General features: G+C 52.4%; 2 protein-coding genes and 5 non-coding genes across 7 annotated transcripts; 4 read left to right on the top strand and 3 right to left on the bottom strand.

The window, feature by feature from the left end:
* On the bottom strand, positions 1-3,495 carry LOC127475886 (5-hydroxytryptamine receptor 3A-like). Its single transcript, XM_051798081.1, has 7 exons — positions 3,450-3,495; positions 3,093-3,253; positions 2,553-2,597; positions 2,347-2,456; positions 1,568-1,734; positions 658-818; positions 1-513 (listed from the first exon to the last, which is right to left on the bottom strand). Exons 1-7 carry the CDS (start codon positions 3,493-3,495, stop codon positions 235-237), a joined length of 969 nt encoding a protein of 322 aa, XP_051654041.1. The 3' UTR covers positions 1-234.
* A 1,341-nt stretch (positions 3,496-4,836) lies between these two features.
* TRNAR-UCG (transfer RNA arginine (anticodon UCG)) lies at positions 4,837-4,909 on the top strand. The gene has a single exon. It is a non-coding gene; the product is annotated as a tRNA-Arg (tRNA).
* Positions 4,910-5,135: 226 nt separating this feature from the next.
* TRNAR-CCU (transfer RNA arginine (anticodon CCU)) lies at positions 5,136-5,208 on the top strand. The gene has a single exon. It is a non-coding gene; the product is annotated as a tRNA-Arg (tRNA).
* Positions 5,209-6,988: 1,780 nt separating this feature from the next.
* Positions 6,989-7,061, top strand: TRNAR-UCG (transfer RNA arginine (anticodon UCG)). The gene has a single exon. It is a non-coding gene; the product is annotated as a tRNA-Arg (tRNA).
* A 917-nt stretch (positions 7,062-7,978) lies between these two features.
* TRNAR-CCU (transfer RNA arginine (anticodon CCU)) lies at positions 7,979-8,051 on the top strand. The gene has a single exon. It is a non-coding gene; the product is annotated as a tRNA-Arg (tRNA).
* Positions 8,052-8,884: 833 nt separating this feature from the next.
* On the bottom strand, positions 8,885-8,957 carry TRNAR-UCU (transfer RNA arginine (anticodon UCU)). Its single transcript has one exon. It is a non-coding gene; the product is annotated as a tRNA-Arg (tRNA).
* A 644-nt stretch (positions 8,958-9,601) lies between these two features.
* Positions 9,602-11,922, bottom strand: MRPL58 (mitochondrial ribosomal protein L58). The gene is made up of 6 exons (XM_051797607.1): positions 11,727-11,922; positions 11,247-11,277; positions 11,066-11,125; positions 10,365-10,447; positions 10,100-10,269; positions 9,602-9,832 (listed from the first exon to the last, which is right to left on the bottom strand). The coding sequence occupies exons 1-6, from the start codon at positions 11,895-11,897 to the stop codon at positions 9,748-9,750; spliced, it is 600 nt and encodes a 199-aa protein (XP_051653567.1). The 5' UTR covers positions 11,898-11,922; the 3' UTR covers positions 9,602-9,747.
* Positions 11,923-14,109: the final 2,187 nt, after the last annotated feature.

The following is a 14,109-nucleotide window of genomic DNA, read 5'->3' as shown; positions in this document are numbered from 1 at the left end:
TTGCGCTGCTGGTACAGCAGGAAGAAGGTGTCTAACACAGCCATGATCATGAGCAGGAAGGTGCCCAGGAAGAACAGCACTGCAGAACAGCAGGAAAACAAGAGAAAGCCCTGGATAATTGGCATTTTCTTACATAATCCTGTCTGCTTCAGTTGCCCGGTGAGGAATGGGGAAAGTAACTCCAGAAGTTGATAAACTCTTAGCTGTCTATGACTGCAGTGTTCATAAATGTGTCTATAAACGCCCTTCCTTAGGGCAAGTACCTGTGTAAAGACCAGTTTTGATTTGATAAAGATGGGTACCTATTACAGGTGGTTTGTTGGAGGAAGTTGGGAGGCTGTTGTTGAGGATCACAGCCAGCATGGAGCTGCCAAGGATGATGGCGATCTGGAAGTTGATTTTCTCCTCGAGAGAGCTGGGTCCAAACAACACAGCCATGTCCAGCAGGTACAGGGCACACGTTGGGAGGATCAGGTTCAGAACGTACAGAGTGGGTCGTCTCTCCATGGAAATCTGTTGAAGAAGATGGGCAAAATTTAGGTGAGCAGGAGGTAACTTAGTGTGTTGGCAAATGCTGGTTCCCTAATGTAAAAAATTGTCTTTTTCTTTTTTTTTTGTGGGAAATCAGTGCAATGTAATACAAAAATGCTGCCATACCATGTAGGTGATCACAGAAAATCCTTCGTCATCCAGGGTTTCCGTGCGTTCACTGATGCTCAGATTGGTGAACTTCCATTCTCCATCAGTTAGGAAGAAACTCTGGCTCTCTTTCATGCTCTCAGATGCTGTCCGTCTTGTCTTCATGACAAGGTCTCTTACTGCTTGGACAGGAGCAGAGGAGGAGAGAAGTTGCAGAATTTCAGTATTTGTTAGAGGTCAGTTATTCCTTTCCCTCCCAACAGAGGGTGGGTGCAGATGGGGAAGGGAAATGTTTCTTGCATTGCTGAGGTTTCTTAGCCCATCAGGGAGAAATTAAAAAAGACTCTGGGAAAGAGTCTTGGCCGGGAATGTGAATCTGGGGGGAAATCCCTGGTAAGTCAGGACTGTTGTCTTTTTTTGGATGGGACCTGGTGGGTTTTATGTCACCTCTGCTTATATTTCAACCCTTCCTGTTGGGATAACTCTGACTGCAGTTTGGATTACTGAAACTGTCCTTTTAATAGTTGGATTCGATGAGCCTAGAGCTCTTTTCCAACCTTACCAATTCTATGATTAATTTTCTCTCATTTCCATGGCTTTCAGGTGGGTTTAAAGATCAATCCTGCAAAATTGTATGTGAACAAGTAGCAGTTTTGCAGGAAGGCTCCTGGTCTCTTGGTTTGTAGAGATCAGTCCTGGGAGGGACTTGCCACAGAACATCCAGATTCTTCCAGAGATGTTGCTTGGAAATGTGCCAGAACAGAATGGCAGTGTTTTAACTCATTTTCCCTGGTCTTGCATGACCTCAGCCCTGCAATGTGAGAGTCTGGTGCTGCTCAGGAACCCAAGAGTTACCAGGGTCCATCTCATCTATTCCTCCCTCTGCAAATTCACCCCAGAGGTGGTAAAACTGAGCCTGCAGCTGTACCTGGGTAGAGAAATGAAGCTATACTCAAGTTGCACGTCTGGGTGTCAAAGGGGAACTTGAGGATTATCAAACTGCACGTCAGGGTGACCTGTAAGGGCCGGGTGGAGTTGAAGCTGCCGTTGTGCATGAGGACCATGTAATTCATGTCTGAGTTTTGTCCGTCCACTCTGCAGGAAACAGAAGGGGAGAGCAACTGAGCTCTGAGATGCTGCCTGTGTCTCAGTCCCACCCAACCCTGGCTGTGAACACCCTCTCGGGGGGTTCTGTGCCATCACCCAGCCACGGGATGCAGCAGTGAGGAGAGAGGAAGCCAGGGCTGGAAAAAGGGCTGGTGAGTGCCTTGGGACTAAGGTTTGTTGTAATTCTGCACCTCCTAAGGAGCTCCTGCCTCTCTGCCCTCTGCTTCCATTCTCACCTGGGGCAGGGGCTCATTGCCTCTCTTTCTTTCCCTCCTCTGGAGAACTGTTTGTAGTGCCCATCCCTCTCTCAGACCCTCGAGCTCTGTCCTGTATCTGTCCACACACTGCTAAGGGTCACTTTATTCCACAGCACTCCCAGCCTCTGCTGTTGCCTCAGCTTTAGCTACAGCCAAGAAAGGGCATTTCTGGAGATCTCACAACATTACAGAGCCACAAAGTGCTTCGTATAAACTGTGGTCACCATTAATCTAAACTACGAGGTTCTTGGTTATAGAGAGCTCATGGGAACAACTTTTAGCCATATGAGTTTATCCCATTTCCTACAATAAGCCAGTGGATAAAAATGAAAAGGGAACCTACCGCTCTAAGATGAAGATGGGGGGAGACCAATATGTGTCCAGGGGAAGAATGACTTGAGAAATGTTACAGAAATCCTGCGGGTTCCAGGTTGCAAAAGGGTTTTTCCACTCCTGAGGGAAGAAGTTGCAGGAGAAAAATGGGTGCTGGGCTCAGCACCAGGTGTCATGAAGGGCATCACCAGAGAGAAACGCTCTCAAGGCACCTACCAGGTTCAAGACGAAGTAAAAGCTGACTGTTTGGAGCTTTTCCACCTGGAGAAACAAAGGGAGGATATTTGGCTGATTTTCTCAGGTGTATCCAGTGCAGAGCCCAGAAGCTTTTCCCTGTGGCTCCTGCAGTGAACAGCACAGAGTGCAGGAACTCAGCTTGGGAGGAGACCTCAGGGTTTTTGGCCCTACAGCTGAAGAGCAGCAGCAAACAGTCCAAAGGTTTGGAAAAAATAATAGATTATTGCTAACATTTCCATGGTGGTGCCCTGCAAGTGCATTGCTCCATTCAGGAATGCCACAGGGTGTTTTTGGAGCCTGCTACAAAGTAGGCTGCTTGTCTGCATGTGCCTCTCAACTTTTTCCTGGAAGGAGTGGGAGAAAATACTCCAGATCTTCCAAAAGCGCTTTCAAACAGCAGAAAGCTGAAGAAGAGGAAGGGGCTGATTCTCATCCCCATGGCCTTGCTGGCAGAAGACTCAACCCCCAGTCTAGCAATTGCCCAGTTTTCTGTTATAAAGAGTAATTTTGGGTCCTTACCACAGAGAGAATAGCCATCAGCATGAAATCCAACTTCACTTCCACAGGCTCCTTCAGGTTTGCCTTGGGCAGTATGTAGGTGTGCAGCTTGTCATGAGAGGAGACGTTCAGGTAGTCAACAATGTCATAGTAGGTGCAGAGGTACTTTGGAGCAGTCCCTGCTAGAAAGACAATTCCACTTGAAACACAGATATCTCAGGCAGGATCTCAAACTGTGAGAGAGAGAGGCACCAAAAGAGAAAGGGTGTGGAGCTGTGGATGTGAGAAACATCATTAACACACAAAAATCCCTTCTCCCAAAAAATCCCTAGAGGAGCACAGAATTCCTCAGAGCTTTTCCACCCCTCTTGCACTTACCTGTCCCAAGAGAAAAGGTGAGGATGGCTACCAAAACTTGCTGCATTGTCTCCTGCTCCCCAATAAGGAGGCGAATGGTACCGTGTGTCTTATGAACGGGTCCAGAACACGTCATTTATTATGTGGAAGTTGATTTGATATTTATTAATGATGGATGGATTTTTGTAAATAGAAACTAGACAATTTATGTTTTGGAAGCAAGGATTTGCTAATGGCTCGCTGCACTCAGCTGGCTCTTGGGAGCAGCCTTTGGTTGTGGTAAAGGAAAAATAAGGTCATTAAAAAAAAAAATCCAACAATTTGAGGGAGAGGAGAAGAAAGGGCCCATTCCCACAAAGAAAAGGCAGGGAGCCAGAGCTACTCAGAAGCAAATTTTGTCTCATTTATAGGGCTGAGAGTCTGCTGAGAGTCCACTGAAGTGGAAGAAGAATTAGTGCTTGTGTGACATGAGGAGTGCTGGGGAGGAGGAGAGGCTGCTTTCCTTTGATCCCGGTCCTGCTCCATAGCACCCCACACCATGTCCTCATTTCCCAAAGCACTGAGCCTTTCATGCACCCATGGATTTTCTGGTTCTGCCTCCTTGCTGATCTCCTGTGCTCCTGACCGTCTTCTCCAAGTCCTCACTGTTAAGATGAAAGTCTCAGAGATTTTGAGGTTTTTTTCTGTCTTTCCCTCAGCTGCCCTCCTCTCCATCTCTGCCTTCTTTTTCTGCTGTCATTCCAGCGATGTCTCCAGGTACTCGAAGTGATGGTTCCTTTGTGGGAGAGTGACTCCAATCTTTGTGTGCTTGAAAAGTCCCGTCCTGCTGGGAAGTCATGGATGGCACCTTATTACTGTGGCCTCCGTGTCACAGGTAGAAGGTGGGAAGTGTGTGGGCTCTGAGACGGGGTTTGAATCAGACATAAGGGGCACAAGGACTCGATGATCGTCGTGGGTCCCTTCCAAGCCAGGATATTGCCTGATTCTGAGATTCTATGACTGGTCCAAGCACAGAAATTGCTGCCTGCGAGTCCCACACTTGATTCCCACCTGGAAGCAGATTTCCCTGTGGCAGTGGATGGTTCTTCCCCAGCCATGTCCCCTGCCATCCCCTCGTGTCCCTTGCCATCCCCTTGTGTCCCCCACGGCCCCCCGTGTCCCCTATGGACCCCCGTGTCCCCCACAGCCCTCCGTGTCCCTCCCGTACCCCCGTGTCCCCCCCAGCCCTCTGTGTCCCTCCCGTACTCCCGTGTCCCCCACAGCCCCCCGTGTCCCTCCCGTACCCCCGTGTCCCCCCCAGCCCCCCGTGTCCCCAGCCTGGCTGCTGCCCGAGGGCTCCGGGGGTGCCCGGGAGGGGCGGGGGGCGATGCCGGGCGTTGGCAGCATCACTGGGGGGCTGCAGCGCAGCGACCGCGTGGCCTAATGGATAAGGCGTCTGACTTCGGATCAGAAGATTGAGGGTTCGAGTCCCTTCGTGGTCGGTCCTTTTTCCCCCCCCTTCCCCTTACTTTTAAACTATCTTTTCCCGCTTCTCCCCTGGCGTCTCTCTCCCTCCGCGGGGTGAAGGGGAAAGGCGAACCCAGGCTCTGCCCCGTCCCGGCCCCGGGGTGGCCCCGGGGTCCCCCCATCCCGCAGGTCCCGCGGGTGGTCCCGGGGCGGGCGCGGGGTCGGGGCCGTTCCCGCGGGCCGGGGCGCGCGCCCTGCGCAGCCCCAGTGGCCTAATGGATAAGGCACTGGCCTCCTAAGCCAGGGATTGTGGGTTCGAGTCCCATCTGGGGTGAGCCTGCCCCTTTTGCTGCTGCCAACTCCATTTCCGCGCTCTTTCTCCCCGTTTCAGCGCCGCCGGACCTCCTCCTCCTCCTCCTGCTCCTCCTGCTCCTGCCCCTGCCCCGCGGGCACTGGCTCTGGCTGCTTGGTGGGAAGACTTTCCCCAGTCCGGTGGGAGATGCCAGCTAAGGAGGTTGATGCACCGGGAGAATCCAGAAGTGCTGAGGAACGACTGAATCTGAGCACGACACCAGAGAGGGAGGTCAGGGTGGTCCATGGCGTGTTTTGGGACAGCAAGATCCCCCTGGCAGCTCCAGGCTCTCTCCCTGTGCCAACAGCTGCTGCACGTGATGCTGACAGGTGAGTTGTCTGCTCCAGGTCAGTGGTCCCTAATTTAGATACCCTGGGAAGGAGAAACAATGAGGAGCAGCTACAAACTGCCCCGGGCTGGTTTTACGGTCCCACGTGCCCAGTGCTCAAGTGAGGCTGTGACCGAGGGAATAACAACCAGCTTTGCCTTGGGACCTGTGGATGAAAGGCTGATTTTTGGAGAGGTGTTAATAAAAAGGCTGATTTTTGGAGGGGTGTTAACGAAAGGCTGATTTTTGGTGGGATATTAGTGAAAGGACGGTTCTGGGTGAGGCATGGACATCCTTCAAGGTGTCCCAGAAGGTGCCAAAGCAGAGCAATTACAGCTGTTTAATTATCTTTGTCTGGGCAGAGCTGGGTCTATGTTGAGTCAGGGCTGAGCAGGGAATTTCAGATGTACTTTTACCCCCTCCAGGTGCTCCCTATATCATCGGCTGCATCCAAGTCCCAACAAGAAGCCCATCTATGCTGGGGCATGACCACCTTGCAGGTGTTTCCCAAACCTGTTCCCGGAGCAGGACAAGCTTGGATGGGAAGTTTTACTCTACCAGAAACCACATCTCCATGGAGCACTGGTCATCGGGGTCACAGTGTTTGGCTGTGCTGCCCTGGGACCAAAGGCCTCCCCGTAAGTGCCTTCGGGATAATGCCCTCTCAGATTTGTGGCATTAAAAAGCTGCTTGGAGGGTCTTTTCCTACGGAGTTAATGGATTTTAAAAGCCAGCTGTGGTCAGGGTGATATCACATGAGGAAAACATAGAGCGAAGTTTCTTTCTAAGTAGTTTTTCTCTCTTAGGTGTGGGAAGAAAGGGCTCTGCTGCCTGGAAAGCAGCAAGCCTGCCAAAGCCCTGGGCGCTGGACTGCTGATTAAAAATATCTTTCTGCCCTGTGGTGGGGTTTGGGAAACTTTTTGGGGATTAGATGAGAAACACGGGTTTTGGGAAGAGGAGATGCAGTGGGAGGAGAACGGAGGGGGTGTCGTTGATAAGAAACAGGAGGTGAATGAGGTCCGTGGTGTTACACTATTATACTGTAATGGAGCCGTCACTGGCTGCTCAGTGACACTGTGACTGTCACATTTACACTGACCCTCTGGCACAGGGAGGCCCTTGGGGGGAGACCCCCATTGCCAGTGTTGGGCTGCGAAGGAACAGCCACACTCCCAGAAGGGATGGAGTGTGGGGGATGCACAGGGGGTGTCAGGGATGAGCACGAGTGACACAGGGATGAGCACGGGTGACACAGGGGTGGGTACAGGTGACACAGGGTGGGTCCAGGTGACACAGGGGTGGGTACAGGTGACACAGGATGGGTACAGGTGACACAGGGATGAGCACGGGTGACACAAGGTGGGTACAGGTGACACGCAGGGGCACCCGGGGACCCCCCGGTTTGTGACACTGCCCTGTTGCACCTCTACGGGGGACCACGTGGCCTAATGGATAAGGCGTCTGACTTCGGATCAGAAGATTGAGGGTTCGAGTCCCTTCGTGGTTGTTTTAAAGCCACGAGAGATATCTCAGGCGTTTAATTTCCCCCGGCGGTGGCTCCCAGAGGGGTGAGAACCCCCGGGAGGGATCAGCGGGGCAAAGTGGAGGGAACGTGCCCATGCAGGGGGCAGATTTAGGGAGGGAATTTGCCTCGCAAATCCCTGTCCGGAGCCATTCCTGCCCAAAGGCGTGGCAATACTTGGAACTGCTGCCGGGCGGGGGGTCTCTGAGACTCAGCTGGGGCCGGTTCCTGGGAAAATGAAAGGGCGGAGCAGTTTCGTGCTTTTCCGTAATGCAGGTTCGGTGAGTTACTGGCGGAGGGAGGGGCAGAGCTCTCTCTCTCTGTTAATGGCGTTGGTGGGTTGTTGGGTTGTCCCCGCACGCCCCCGTCTGCGAGGCGCTGCTGCGCTGAGCGGGGGCAGCCGGTGCTGTCACACCGCGGGCAGAGGTCGAACCTGTGACCCCTCCATTCGGGGTCCGGCGCCTTCTCCGCTCGGCCACCGAAGCCGCGGCACAGCCGCGCTCCCCGCGGGGTCCGGAGCGAACAGGAACGGCTTCGGGAAGGCCCCGTTCCCGGGGGAATCACTGCACTAAATTCGGGGCTTTACTGCACTAAAAACTGGCGTCGGGCAGCGGCCCCTCCGGCGCGGGGTGAGGCCGGGCGGGCGTCCCGGGGCTGCGCGGGGGTCTCCATCCCTCCCCCGCACCCCGCCCCGCGATGGCGTTTGTGGGCGGTTCGGGGGGGAGATGGAGCGGGGAGGGGCTGCGTGGCCTGGCGGGGGAGCGGGACTTTGCTCCGAGGGCCGTTCGGAGCGGGGAGCTCTGGGAATACTGTGCGGGACCCCCCATCTTCATGCGGAGCGTCCGCGCTCCCCTCTGGCCATCAGAGAGTTAAGTGAGGACGCACAAATTCGAATCGTGCGCGCCCCAGTGGCCTAATGGATAAGGCACTGGCCTCCTAAGCCAGGGATTGTGGGTTCGAGTCCCATCTGGGGTGGTGACTCTTTTCCCCCCCCGGGGTTTCCCGGCGCGGTGGGTTCGGTGCTGCGGAGATCCCTGATGGGCGGCGCCCCTTTCTGCGGCCCCCTGTGGCTCCCCTTGTTCTGTCTCAGGCATCCCGGCACAGAGGAGACGTTTTCCCTCCTGTAAAACCGGGGACAACCCTCCAATACGCTTTTAATCCCTGAAATTCCCAGCCCCTCCACCCCCCGGTGTCACGTGCTGGTTCCAGGGCTTTAAGCTTTTTCTTTAACTATAATTCTGCAAATCTTACGCTACGATCTTGAGAAGAAGAGACCTGAGCAGTGGGTGATCCTGGCGGTGAGGTCTCCTGGTGAGGGGAGGGCTCAGCTGAGGCTGCTGCTAAGCTGCCAGTTGGTGCTGGTGTAATGGCTTTTGTTGCCAGGAATACATCTGGACTTGATAATCTTAGGGGTGTTTTCCAACCCGAGTGATTCCATGATTCCATGTTAAAAAAGCTTTAGGTGGGAGAAAACACGATATCTGCTCTTGGTGCTGGGCAGGGTGTGGAGAAGTAGAGCCAGCCTGGGGTTGCGTTTCCTGGGAAGGATGTCAGGATACACTGGTGTGATCCTGCATCCCCCTGGCACCCCATTTCGGAGAGGATCTGGGGTGTATGAGCTCTCCTCTTTTTGCAGATGTAAATGCTGTGTCAGGGGAGAGCTCAAAGCCCCCCCTTCCAAGGGAGATGGGCACGGACTGTAGCAGAGCCACGAGGGTGCAGAGCAGAGCCCTGACACCTCCCAGGGATCAACAGTGAGCACATTCCTCTCTTATTTGGGGTTTTCCTAAAACAGAACCACCTCTCCTCACCCCAGGTGGGACTCGAACCCACAATCCCTGACTTAGAAGGCCAGTGCCTTATCCATTAGGCCACCGGGGCCCTGTCACCCTTCAAAAAAAGGGTAATTTTGGTCTCTTTAAGCCCCTCAAGCAAACCCATCTGGCAGTGGTGAAACCCACATCACACCCCAGCTTCATTCTCATTAAACAGTGTCCATTAATGAGCAAATCTTGAATCCTGACAGGCTCATCCAAAGACTCATCTGGAGGTTTCTGGAGTCCCAACTCGAGGGCCAGAAGCCTCCTGCACTCACGAGGTGGGTTCTGTCTTCTAGTGCTGAGATTTGTGCCAAATTCCTGCCGTGGTTTGAGCTTAACAAAATGACATGCACTTCTTTTTGTTAGATAAAAATCAAGGAAAGAAACAGTGAATACTCTAAGAGTTGGACTCGATGATCCTAGAAGTCTTTCCCAACCTTAATGATTTATGATTCTATGCTTTTATATGCTACTTAGACACATAGTTAAGACTGCTTTTAACTCTTCCCTTCTTTCCCTAAAAATCTACTGCTGGCTTTGTGTTCAGCAGCAGAGGGTGCTCTGATGGAGGACAGGCTGCATGGAGGACACAAAGAACTTGAAAAAAAAAAAAAGAGTAGCTGACAAAAATCAGAATTCTTAGTTTCTCTCAAATGTGAAAAATAATTTTTCTGAAAAATGATTGACAGGATGTCCAGCTGTATCGCTGGGCTCAAAAGATGTTAAATATTTTTATTTACACTTTTAGACCATTTTTATTCAATATAGCTCATGAGTTTAGCATCATCTACAGCTGCCAGTGCCACTTATTTAGGAAGATGGAATGCCAAGGACTTGGATCTCTGCTGTTCTCAGTCAAAATCCGCCTTCCTGCTCTGTTTTATGTTTGAGTGTATCCTTTTCTGTCGTAGTCGCTCACGGTTCATTTTTTCCACCCTAAAACAAAAAGATCATTTAGTGTACAAAGAACACATTTAAATATTCAGCTTTGAGATTTGATGAGCCAACAAACATCCACAGGTAGGAGAAAATCCCTGTTCTGGGGACGTTACCCTGGAAAGCAGTTAAAATCTAATGGATCAGTGATTTTTCTTAAAAAAGGAAATCCAAATGAGTATGAAGAAGATTGTTTAGAGGTGCTGCAAACTAAATCGTGTAACGTGACAGCCTGAATCCAAGCAAAGACCATTTTAATGAAGATACCTCTCTATGAGTTGCTGTGTTGTCTCCTTAGACACCACCTTGGGTTTCTCCGTGGCCTCCGTGACCATGGTTCGGATTTTTTCCAAACAAATCGCCAGATTCCTCATTTGGTAGCGACTCTCTTCTGAGGTCACAATCAGCTCCCCATCCCGGTTTATCTTATTCCTGTGCTGAAGGGGGGAAAACGTCATGTGATCACTGAAACCTCCTTAGGATTGTTCTCCCTGAGACATTTAAACCGAGGCCGGAGGGGGAGGGTCGGTACCATCAGTGCCATTTTTTGTCTCACAGCCTCAGGAATCCAGTCTGCCGACTCCAGGTGGAACCGAACTTCTGCCTTGGAATTCACTGGGAGGAAAAACAGGTACTTTATTTCCATGTCACAGCCTGCCTCTGTAAGTTTTATGAGACAATTCACACTGTTCACTGCTGGCTTTGAGCATGGGATAATTCCAGTATTATTAATGAATTAATTATTATTCCAGTATTTATTAATGAAAGATGAGTATTTTTCTTGCTATGTATTTACACACCACTCTGCAAGACAAACTTGTACCACTCATGCTGTTTGCCTTTCTAGGCACCACAGGATTAATTGCTATTGCCAGTCACTAGCCACCTTATTTTTAATGGCAATGGCAGAACAGGCAGTATTTCAGTTTTTTTGAGTTAAACTGAGAATTTATTGCACAGTGGAGTGATCAATGAAAACAGAGTGGATAGAGGTGGGGGTGTTCCATGTCGCAGGAACGATCCCTGTAAGAGTGTTTCTAGGGGAATCAAATGTGCTGCCAGTGGTCTCGAGCCCCATGATGACTCAGAAGTTGTGTTAAAATGCAGGGTGATGATAATGAAAAATGAGTGATGATGCTGTTTAACTCTGAGTTCTCAATATTTTGCCACACAGTACAGAAAAACAGTGGATGCTGCTGATGATTTTTCCACGTGAGAGAAGCCATTCCTCACCTTTATTAACGTTCTGCCCGCCGGGGCCGCTGCTCCGACTGTAGGACACGGTCAGGCGAGCTGGAAGGGAAGGGCAGCCGCGTGCTGAGCCGGGATGGGGCCGATCCCGCGTTCAGCTCCGCGCACGGACTCGGTGCCCAGGAAGGGCGCCCAGGCCCGGGTGTGTCGGGGGGAGACTCACCCATGGGGATGTCGAGGGTGGGCGGCTGCTCCTGGAAAACACGGCGGGCGCGGTGTCGGGGGGATCCCAGGGGATTCGGGGGGTCCCGGGGGATCCCGCCCGTCCCGGGGGCGCGGTCCCGGCTCGACACGGCCTGGCCCCGCCCACCCACAGAGACCACGCCCCTTCTACCAATCCACGCCCCGCCCACATGCCATATACAGATACGCGCACTAAACCCCACCCCTTCCCCTAAGCCACGCCCACCCACATTACACATACCCAGGCTAAGCCCCGCCCCCTCAGTGCCCCCGCCCACCCGCATAGTATCCCCTCGTGCTAAAGCCCCGCCCGCCCCATTAGCCCCGCCCCTTGCGGCGACCCCGCCCACCAACATTACACTCAATTGAGCCCCGCCCGCCCAATGTCAATCACACACTCGGCTCCGCCCCACGCACCGCCCCTCGCCCTCCCTTCTCTTCCCCCCACTGCCCCGCTTACCGGGGCGCGGGCGGCGCTTTTGTCCTGCCGCGGCGGGTACAGCTTGTCCAGGCTGTGCGAGCTCCGGTACTCGGTGCCGATGCCGGCCCACAGCGAGCACCGGGCGGACAGAAGCGCCAGCCCCGGCCCCGGCCGCGGCCGGCACAGGGCCCGCAGCGTGTGCGCCGCCATGTTGGCCCCCGCGGTGCGCCCCGGCCAGACGTCCCCGCGGAAACGGCGGCCGCGCGCCGCGTTCCGGGGCGGGGCCGGCAGGGCGGGGAGCGCCAGGGTGGGATAAAGGGGACAAGATAGGCTGTGGTGGCGGATCCTGGGGATGGATCCTTAGGATCCATGGGAGTGTGATGTCCTGGGGCTGCGGGGTGGCTGGAGCATTAATGGGCGGTTTAGGAAGTCTGTGGGGGTATATGGGGCACCGTGGGGGGGATATGAGGGGGTCTGAGAGGGGGATGTAGGGTCTGTGGTGTGCCAAGAGAGGGGCATGTGGGGCGTCTGTGGGGCACATGGGGTGTGTAGAGCACCTTGAGGGGATGAGGGAGGTCAGGAGTGGTTATGGGGTCTCTGCACCCTCCCTGGTCCTTGGTGAGCAGAGCAGTGATGGCCAGTGCTGGAAAACACATCCGGCCTTTTTTATGTATTGTCTAGTTTTTGCACCTGGGATCCTTCAGCTTTTGTGTTCTTATCTGCTCAAGAGTGCTAAAAGGTTTATAAACACACACACACACATATATATATATACACAATTATTTCTTTGAATGCTGATTCTGGGTCTGTAAGAGATGCTGAGGTGGATGTGGGATGCAGGTCAGTGAGGCAGCTGTGGAAGTCTTTCAGCTTTTACTCCTCTTGGAGCTGTCAGGCTGGCTTGACAAGAAGGGTGTGCGTTCCAGAGGGGCAGGGATTGCTATTCCTGGCAGCAGGAAAATGCACAGGCAGAGATGGGCTGTCATTTGCTCTGGTGTTTTGACAGGAGCTGACAATCTCTTGTTGAAAACCGCGGATGAAGTCAAAATGGGTGTTCAGAAGCTGATATAGAGACTGTGACTGAGGATCTGAGCTGAGTCCCATCCAGATAATCAGTGCAAAATCAGGGAACTCGGTCCTTGGGAAGGGAGCAGGTCCTGAACATGGATGGCTGGTCTGTCCTGACTGTAACTAAGCAGCTCAGGGCCAGGGGGGGAGGGTTCCTCACTTTGTTTTAATTGAGTCCCTGAGTCCTGGGGTGCTGCTCTGCTTCCCCCCTCCAAACTCAGCTGAAAACAAAATGCTTTAAGGAAAAAACCCAGAGCTGTTGGAGACAAACCGTGCCATCTGGTGACCTTAATTTCTAACAGGGAACAGGTAAATGTTTGTGATTTGTAGCCAGAGGGTTGTCTAAAATACACCAAGCAGGATGACTCATTTACCAGCTGTTGTCACACATGTCTGGTTGTTGTGCAGGAATACCTTCCAAGGGTGTGTGGGGAACAGAGGGGCTGGCAAAGGAGCTGGAAGGTCTCACAGGCGAAGCCAGACCAGTCTAAAAGGATATTTATCTGGTTTTGCTTTGTTCCCACACTGTGTTGGTCCATAGAGCCTTGGTAAAAAGCTGAATAATCTCTGCTTGGATGGTTGGAAACAGCTTTCCTTGGCAGGCAGGGCTTGGGATGACAAGGTCTGACTTTGGCATGAGCCAAGGGAGCCAAACTTTTGGCTTTCCAGCTGAAGAAATGAAGTGCTTTGGCACTGATGGGGGCTGAGGAAGCCAATGCACCCTGTTTGGTGGTCACTGCTGAGCAAGAGCTGACAGGAGCCATCCCTGAAACCTGAGGGAAGGGCTGATGTGTCCAAGGAGCCAGCCACCCCTTGTGTGAGTGAGGGCACAAGCTGTTAATGAAGGAGCAAATCAGGACTTTGAGGGACCTTCCAGAAGGTCTCAACTCCTGTAAGAGAGTGAATACTGATGAATCAGATCTCCTTCCCTGTGAGAGTTTGAGCTCTATAAACCCCTTGAATTTGTGCTTCGAGTGACCCCTCCCTATTTGTTTCAGAAGGGTTATTCGAACTGGTGGTGTGGTAAGAAGCCAGACTAGATCTTATGGAACTGCACGTGTCTAAATGCCATCTTTCAACTTCTTGACAAGCTGTGCCCTTATTGATCTTATTGCTGTGAGCTGAGTAGGGTCACTGATTTTGCCAACTTCTGAAATTATTTCCTGTTCTATCACACTTTTTCTCATCCATTTTAACTGTGTGCAGCATTTTTCTTTCTGTCATGAACCATGGGGGTGTGCTGTTACGTAGCTGCTGCTCTCTATTACCCTGGTTTCCCTGGCAGTGTGGTTGCTTAATACTCTCCTGTCCCCTCTTAATGGAGTTGTGTAGCTTTCCTTGATGTTTTAAAAGC

Source organism: Manacus candei, unplaced genomic scaffold (assembly GCF_025592945.1).
Source record: "Manacus candei isolate 608988 ecotype Guabito, Panama unplaced genomic scaffold, ASM2559294v1 h1tg000047l, whole genome shotgun sequence".
NCBI classification, from domain to species: domain Eukaryota; kingdom Metazoa; phylum Chordata; class Aves; order Passeriformes; family Pipridae; genus Manacus; species Manacus candei.
This window is presented reverse-complemented; position numbering and strand designations above follow the sequence as displayed.

What these genes read in the sequence shown, in the direction of transcription:
- LOC127475886 (XM_051798081.1), bottom strand. Translation starts at nt 3,495, where the DNA reads ATGCAGCAAGTTTTGGTAGCCATCCTCACCTTTTCTCTTGGGACAG. An exon ending in TTTACTTCGTCTTGAACCTG is followed by an intron (nt 2,457 to 2,552) that starts GTAGGTGCCTTG and finishes TTCTTCCCTCAG; the next exon opens with GAGTGGAAAAACCCTTTTGC. An exon ending in TTTCTGTGATCACCTACATG is followed by an intron (nt 514 to 657) that starts GTATGGCAGCAT and finishes CTTCTTCAACAG; the next exon opens with ATTTCCATGGAGAGACGACC.
- MRPL58 (XM_051797607.1), bottom strand. Translation starts at nt 11,897, where the DNA reads ATGGCGGCGCACACGCTGCGGGCCCTGTGCCGGCCGCGGCCGGGGCCG. An exon ending in AAAGCGCCGCCCGCGCCCCG is followed by an intron (nt 11,278 to 11,726) that starts GTAAGCGGGGCA and finishes CGTGTTTTCCAG; the next exon opens with GAGCAGCCGCCCACCCTCGA. An exon ending in CGGGCAGAACGTTAATAAAG is followed by an intron (nt 10,448 to 11,065) that starts GTGAGGAATGGC and finishes TTTTCCTCCCAG; the next exon opens with TGAATTCCAAGGCAGAAGTT.